Consider the following 8,412-nt stretch of genomic DNA (forward strand, 5'->3'; position numbering starts at 1 on the left):
ACACACACACACACACACACACACACACACACACACACATACACACACACACACACACAGCTGCGGATTTAATCGAGTTCAGTAAAAAACAAGGAATGGAACCCTAAAGTAACTTATAATACGTATTTTTTAAATTTAAAAATTTTAAATTCATTTACATATATCATTTATATAAAAAGCTTAGGTGTAAAAGTGGTAGCAAAAGCTATAACAGCAATTCCAATACCTGTCCAAACCTCTCCTCTTTAAAAGAAGAAAACAAAGTTGCTGAATTCAGTTGCATTACTTATAAAGTGATTCTCTACATTGTTTCGTTGTAAATCATATAAATGATCACAATAACATAGTAACTACTCGCTGATATCTTATTTAAATACTCATAATTAGTCACTATTTCGGCCTTTTTCTTCCCAAGTTTCTATCAACATCGAGATCCTATTTTACGTCAATTCTTCTATTAAACTCATTAGGTTTGGATGAATCAAAATTTTCCATTAAGATCCCTTTCACCAGAACTCCTCATAATGATCACTTCTTACCTTGGAAGCTGTGAATTCATTCAAACGATTTTCCAACCGCTCAATTTCGGCATCCCTTTTGGTAATTATCTGTGATAGCATTCTGAAATTTCAGTTTACGAAGTTCAAGAAAAATTTTCAAAATAAAGTGAAAAAAAGTTGCAAGTTCAAAACATTTCCACTTCAAATACATCTAGAAAGTTGCTTACTTTGATTGTCGATACTAATAACTGCCATGACTAAAAAGTATGGGAAGTATGAACGTGAATATTAGATTAAAAGCTAGCATAATGAAGTTTGTAGGAACAAATTGATGATAAATGATTTTCATGAAGTCTCCGCAGGAAGACTAGAAGGAATTACTACTCACTGCATATGTGACTTCAACTGCCGGCATTGTCTTCCTAAGCTCAATTCTTCATCCAAATCACTGCAGGAACCGTCGTCGCTCTGCATACCGGACCATTGGTCACTGTCTGGACGTGATGAATTTGAAGCTTGAGCACGCTGTTCGAATCGTGCCATCAATATAGCTCGTAACTCGATAGCTTCTTCTCGACGCCTCAAAAAATCTTATAACGCTACCCCACCTGCCATAATTGAACATTTGTGTTCGCTAAATGCGAAAATGAAAAATTTTTCTTTTTGTTTTTAATTTGTGATTATTAATATCAGAAGGCTTCGTAAAATTAAAAATCACACTTATGCCATGAAATTTCATAAAACTAATTATGAGTTTTACAGCATATGTAACCTGCATAAACAACCTCCTCAGTAATATAAATAAATGAGCAACAAAATACTCCAATATATTCATTTCTACTATCATAAATATAGTATAGAAAATTGTATAGAAAGGTTTTGTACAAGATTAAATATCTATTTTTGGAAGGTTTTAAAATGTAGTGCAAGTTCCAATGAATAATGTAAATTGACTTTGTTTAAATTATATAGGAATTAAACGTTAAAAGTAAGACTATGCATAAATTTGAATGACAAAGAGAAGATATGTTTTCATTAAAATCAAATAGACTACAGCTGTATTGAGGACATAGTCGTCACTAACCTATCATTTTCTTCCAATATTTTTTCGACAAATGATCGGAAATTCATTGCTTCAGAGCCATTTCTCATTTTCTCTTCAAGCAATCGTTCCATTTCATCTTTAAGTTTTGTATACGATAACTCGAGCTCCTAAAATGGTGAAATTCCAATTACTTTTTTGTATATCACCAAATTCTCTTTTGAATCACGTCGTTATGAATCGTCCTAAAGTTTAGACCAAAGTTTCAACGGGTTAAAAGGTTAAAAAATCTTGGTTAATCAGAAAACATAATGCGACCTACTTGCATTCGTTGAGCTTCAAAAGCCCTCATAGTCGTCCGCTTATCCAAATTTTCGATCAGCATATTTGCATCCATTATCGATTTCAAACGATCATTTTCTCTTGAAATTTGCTCTATTCTGCAAAAAATTGACGTCAGTACTTCCAAAACAATACAACAAATTTTGAAAAAAACATCGAATTTAAATTACCTGGAAAATTTCAAATCCAAATTATTTATCAGCATATCTAAAGTTCTGGTTTCCTTTCTTGCTTAATGCAATTTTGATACTTACATATGAATGATGAATGAAGAAAAAGATAAATGTTAATCGAAATGATAAGAACTGTAATTGTGTAATCAAAGAATGATAAACAGCATAAATAAAACAGGTTGTAACTGTAAACTAGAAAAGCATACTTGGAGCGAAGTACATTAATAGCATGTTGTTGCTTCAGTATAAGGACCACTTCATCCAGGTCATTACCATCTAGGCCAACAGTAACTATTTTGCCATTTGTACCACCAACCAAAATCGATTGATTCAAACTTTTTTGAATGAGCCGTATACCTGAAAAGATTTCACTGTTACTACTTTTTATCTGATCATACAGAGGTCAGATGTGCTCGCATTCCAAATGAGATAAATGAACAGGAATCTAACAGTATTATGATCCTGATTATTTTATAACCCAAGCTAATATTGTATAACAGATTATAGGCTGGAATAAATGATTACTCAATTATTACTGATATATTCGACATCTTCAGGAACAGATGATGCATGAAGCTATCACTAATGCTATTAAGCGATTAACCGTATCCATTCTTAGCTCTTCTTCACTATCAATCTTATTTCGCTTAAATGCATGCATTCTTTAGAGTGTAGTAGTGATTTCTCAACATTAGTACAATTCAAAGCAAATATTTTAATTATTTTCGAAAGATAACAGTTATTACTGAAAAAACACAATAATGAAAAAATAATATGGAATTGTAAATTAAATTTTTGAAATAAGGACTTACTTCCTACTCGACTTACTGCTGGACTAGCTAGAAGATTTGCATTTGCAAGCAGCTGTTCACGCATCTGTGATATTTCTTGTTCCGATACTAGGCGATGGTTCTTCTCTGTTAATAATGAATATTTTAAGTGAATTCCACGAAATAAAAGATGTAAAACTGACAACAAAAATCAATAAAAATCCTTACCACAAAAAAAGTTTTGATATCTCTTAAAAAAAATTTAGATGCAAAACAGTTAACCTTTGATTAGTTCAGCATCCACTAGTTTCTTCTGCTTCATCAAAGTATTGTAACGGATACGAAGACTTGACAACTCAGTATTCAAAGCATTTAGTTTAGCAATTGTTTCTTCACACTCCTGAAATTCTTAATAAAATTTTGAGAAAAGAAACTGATCTAAAAATCTTTGCGACATAAGTAATAATCTATTGAAAGATGTCCATTCAGGTGACTGATTTGTATATCGGTCGACATTTTCGTTTTTCACCGACTTACATTAAATAGTTGTATTTTCATCTAATGTCAAAAAACATGCACATCATAAGGAAGAAGAAAGCCATTCAAATGTATGTGCAGCACTAACACTTCATCCTTTGTCAACCGCTTTCTTCTGATTGCTGACAAAAATCTTTCTATGCCTCCGCTTTACTTCTAAAAAGCAATAAAACACCTGATCTCACAAAAAATAAAAAATAACCATTTTCAATCCATCCTTTGTATTTTGTAGTTCTTCCTCCAGTTTGGTATTTTTTGCTGCTTCTTCTTTTCGACTAGCTTCTAACAATTTCACTTTCGCTTCCAGTTCTTCCGCATGTGCTTTGGTAGCTAATAGCACACATCTGCAATGATTACGGTCCTCAAATGCATACAATCACCGAAAAAAATTTTGTATGAATTTCTGCATAAATGGATGTGCTCTATATGCCCTACAAGTCGTGTTTCAACTTCTGATTCAAATATCATACTGCAACCATGGTAATAAAGATCATTGGATAGTATTATACTAGTAAAGATTAATAAAAAGTATTGTTTATGGTAATTTGATTCAAGAGTGATTCAAAGTGACAAAAATAACTATTCAAAAAAAAAAAACAACAAAAAAATGCAGTGATGAAAACGGCGAGAAAAATGAAAAATAAAGTAAAAGTAAATGATGAATAGTGATAAAGATTAAGAAGTTTTATGGGTGAAACTCGAAATTCCTTAAAAAATTGATATTTGACTATTAATAACATCAATCCCAGCACTTTATTATAAATGGAAGTTCACAATAAATCGTCAGTGAAAGCCATTTTATGCAGAAAAAAATTTGATAACAAAAAACTATTTTTGACAAGATCTTTCCTCAGTAGCAATGACAAGAAAAAAGACAGGTCCAAAAACAAAAAAATCAAATAAATTTCTGCATTTAAGGAAATAAATACAAATAATTGCAAATTTTGTTAAGATTCTATTTAAATTTTTAAATAAGGGATTTATAATTAGAGAAGCAATAGAAAAACCTTTGTGTTTCCAAATTTGCCATTTCTGCCCGCATTTTATCAGCTTCTGCCGAAATTGTCCATAATCGACCATTCTCTGCAGTCTGGATTCAATCAGTAGAATGAGCTTGCGTATTTTCTAGTTCTTTAAATTTGTATTTAAGGTTTCTGAGCTTGAAGAATTTGTGCATTCAGATTTAAATCTGATATTTCTGAACTTAAATGTTTAAACCTTGTGCTGTTGTTGCATGTAAAGAAAAGAAAAGGGAATGGGAAAAACGGAGAAGTTCATTAAAGTACAGTAAGCAAGAATTTCCGAATAATGCCTTAATGACACCCATCAGCTGTAAGTACAACTATTTTCAATATCGACCTTCCTCGGCCTTAAGTTTTACTAAGCGAAATTCCTGGAAATTCGATTTTCAAGTGCTTAAAGAGACGCTCTATTTTCAAGGCTAACAGGTTCATTCGTATCATAAACGATTACTATAATGTCAACAAAACCATACCATGAAGTCAAGTTTCTGCTGCAACGAAATGATTTTGTTTTCAAGGCCTCTATTTAGTTTTTGCAGATGTCCAACAGACCGAGCCTCAATCTAAAACTACATGGAACTTCAGCAAAAAATTCTTTAGCTGTAGAGCAATTAAAGCTTCGAAACTACCTTATAAAATTTTTTATTTTTGTATTATTTGGAAGTTCTGATTGGAAATTTTACAAATATCAGTTAATACTAATTTGAATCATTAGATTGAAGAATCAACAGAGAAATTGTATAAAGGCGAAAGTGACTAATTGTTTACTAAAAATGTGATTTACCTATTATTTGCTAGCAGCAAATAAAAACATTACCAGCACTTTGCTCCTGCTATTTACATTAAATTATCAGGCACACAAAGAAACAAATATGATCATTACTCATGTATTTTTTTGGAATTTATCACAAGTAAATTAATGATAAAGTGACAAGTGACACCAGTGCTATGAAAATAATAAAGTAAATAAGAAGACAATAGGTTTTTATGAAGATTACACTGAAATCATAGGTATTAACCTTCAATTCGCGTAGACGCCTCCTTGCAAGCCATTGACGTACTTGACATTGTATCATGACGATTTTTTTATTACGTTCGATTTGATGACGCCTCACCAGCCAGCCACGCCAATATTTTTGAATTATGATTGTTTTCTGCTCGTACCGTAACTAAAATTGAAAACAAATTCACGGCTAGTGATTGGAGACGTTAGTATAACGAAAATGAGAGAACACGCAGAGATTTGATTCAAATTAAAAGAGATAAAATAATTAAAATTAGACAGCTATTTGAAGCTTATTTCTACTTTCATCTAACGCTCAGATCTACATCTAGAAATTTGCAACCAATGACTGTCCAATAATTGAAGTCTTCCTTTGGAAGTGCAATATTAGGAACGAAATAAAGCATATGACTGTGTGCATGCAGAATTATTGAAAGAATGGATTGAAACATTCTAATATTATGATGTAATTTGAGGAGTGAGTTAAAAACTGAATATACAGCATTTGTCGATTTATAATGAAGGACAGGAAAGTGTCAATATATTAACCCAATTTTCGAAAAAAAATTTCAATTGGTTACAAAGTTTGCTTTTAAAATATGGGCAATTCTGAAGTGCGAAAGGCAACTTATAAGAAAAAGAGCAATTAAAATTAAAACGTCCGAAAGAAAATATCAAAGTTTGGTAGAATTTATAAAGAACTAAAACAATGAATTTTTTCGTCGCATTTTACGGCATAAAATCGACTATATATCACATTATACGACACATTATCACCAACGATGTACTGGAGATCATTTTTAAAATTGAATAAAAGAATAAACAAAATACATCATGAAATATAGGCCAGAGATTCATAAGGATAAATTATTTCGGTTTAAGCCTTTGAAGCATCACTAACTATCCTTTCAAAAATGTCCTTTCTAAAAAAAGTTTCTCTTCTGAAAAATGCTAAAAAAAGCGAGAAAAATAATCGAAATATTAATTTAACAAAAAGGCACCAAAAAACGTTTCAAATTGGTTGTACCAATCCAATCTACCAGAAAATCAGAATGAAAAGTATATAAAATAATCAGAGAGATCATCATGAGAGGAAAACTTTTCACTTCCTTATCAAAAATGATGCTATAATTCACAGAAATTCTACGAGAAAGGCGACATAAAGCATGAAATTGAATATATAAGAAATACTGACCTTGGGATTCTCATGTATTTTTTACTTTATTTTTTGATTAACCAATAAAAGGTCAGTAAAAGTTCACAAGAATGTCGTGAATGTCACAACCACCAGCCAAAGAGGAAAACACTATTCAAATTGCGCGAGATGATTTTTTCTTTGATCAATGAAATAATTTCGAAAAGGGAAGAGGTGTTTTTATTGTAATAAATGTATAATAATACGGTCTTAAACAAGTAGATATTCCTCTTATTTTGATGCCAGAATGATCTTTAGCAGAAGGAAAATACTTTTAAATGTATAATTATAAATAAAATTCATAATCTGTATGTAGTTAAATAATTAGAATTATTGAAATTATAGTTAGCTACAAACGATCTCTGCATTTTCATAAAAATCGATCATTTATAATAGATATTGGTTCAGCCGAGTATGCGCAGTGATATATTCAAATACCTTTTCCATTCTCTGACGTATCAGCGATGCTCGATAATGGGTCTGTATCATAATAACAACTCCTTTCAGTGATCTATAGCGACGCTGCGCTGCATAACAACGAAATGCAGTTTGTATGCAAATTGCAGCGCGATGCATTTGGAGATATTTCATGCGCCTGTACACCAGGAATGCACGTGAATAAAGCTAAAAGAAATTTTAGAATTGATATCATTTTAAATCGATTTAAGATCATAATTAATCATAGTCATATTTCATGAAAAACAGGGCACATTTCGAAGGAAAGCCATCGATATATGGAAAATACCTGAATTTTGAGCAGTGATTCTTTGATATGTTGATACTTTTTCCGAGAGATGTATCCTTTCCAAATTTTCTGGATCATTATTGCTGAATTTGTTAATTTTTCATGAAGTATTCTCTCCAGTAAAGCTACTTGTCCAGTTCGAAAGAACACCTTTGTCTTACCCAAAGCATACATTTTATTCTGCAACGCAGTAATATTACAAATATTACTGATGATTATAAAGGTTATAAATAAGTTTCTATTTTCTATTTTTGCAAAGAAATTGGTGATGGTCTTCAAAATTCAATTATAAAATTTTAAATCATCAAATGCAGAATCAAACATCATATTCATATGTGAATTTATGGAAAAATATCGTGTTCATACAAGAATCGCTATGATTAATAAGGATGCAAGCAGTTTTAAAAGAATAAGAAGGAGTTTTTGTCTTCGGAAATTTTTTTCCTTCACCTAATATACAAAGTAGATAGAACCTGCCAAAAGTTATGCTTGCTCGTAAATAAGACAAGAGAGATTTCAATGACGATAAGAAACGAAAACGATAATAAGAAACGACGGGATGAAAAAGGTTAATTTTTAAAGATTACCGCAAGCAGACTGTTGACTGCAACAAACCTGGGTACTAGAATGCAACCAAAACATACCTCTAGATATTTGTTGCATGCTTTTTCTGCAAAAATTTTTGGTTCCTCAAACCATAATCTTTTTTCGGGGTAAAGAATACGGTACCTTCGAGCAAAATCTTCATACATCCACCTACAAGTACACTGTAATTAACGACAAATCTGGATGATTTAATAACGAGTATAGCTTGTTGCTATAAATAATGCAAATGCTTGCTAATTAATAATTCCTTTAGCCTCCTGTAAAGAGATAGTTCTACTTTGTTATCAAAAGTTTTCAATTTTGTCATAATTATTGGATAAGTTTACATAACTTATGAAAATAGAAGTACCACAGTTCATACCTTGAAGGATAGCCAGTAGCAGATATACGCACGGTTTCCAGAATTCCGCAAGCTCGCAACTGTTGAATGGCTCGTTTAGGTTTGAATGTAAATGGTAATTTCTCATCATTCGGCTT

The 8,412-nt window shown here is 31.5% G+C and overlaps 1 protein-coding gene across 1 annotated transcript in view; it reads right to left on the minus strand.

Moving 5' to 3' along the window:
* Positions 1–8,412, minus strand: part of LOAG_17456 (hypothetical protein) — a gene marked incomplete at its 5' end in the record, with an annotated part of 23,930 nt that overhangs the window by 9,618 nt on the left and 5,900 nt on the right. The window contains 14 exons of the mRNA XM_020450117.1: positions 540–621; positions 889–1,080; positions 1,585–1,712; positions 1,865–1,982; positions 2,264–2,414; positions 2,870–2,974; positions 3,110–3,227; positions 3,567–3,708; positions 4,372–4,454; positions 4,860–4,949; positions 5,406–5,555; positions 7,023–7,208; positions 7,330–7,509; positions 7,974–8,085. Coding sequence (XP_020306252.1) covers positions 540–621; positions 889–1,080; positions 1,585–1,712; positions 1,865–1,982; positions 2,264–2,414; positions 2,870–2,974; positions 3,110–3,227; positions 3,567–3,708; positions 4,372–4,454; positions 4,860–4,949; positions 5,406–5,555; positions 7,023–7,208; positions 7,330–7,509; positions 7,974–8,085 — 1,837 coding nt within the window. The remainder of the gene's footprint in view (positions 1–539; positions 622–888; positions 1,081–1,584; positions 1,713–1,864; positions 1,983–2,263; positions 2,415–2,869; positions 2,975–3,109; positions 3,228–3,566; positions 3,709–4,371; positions 4,455–4,859; positions 4,950–5,405; positions 5,556–7,022; positions 7,209–7,329; positions 7,510–7,973; positions 8,086–8,412) is intronic.

The sequence above is a fragment of the Loa loa genome, assembly GCF_000183805.2.
Source record: "Loa loa unplaced genomic scaffold supercont3.78, whole genome shotgun sequence".
Lineage (NCBI taxonomy): Eukaryota > Metazoa > Nematoda > Chromadorea > Rhabditida > Onchocercidae > Loa > Loa loa.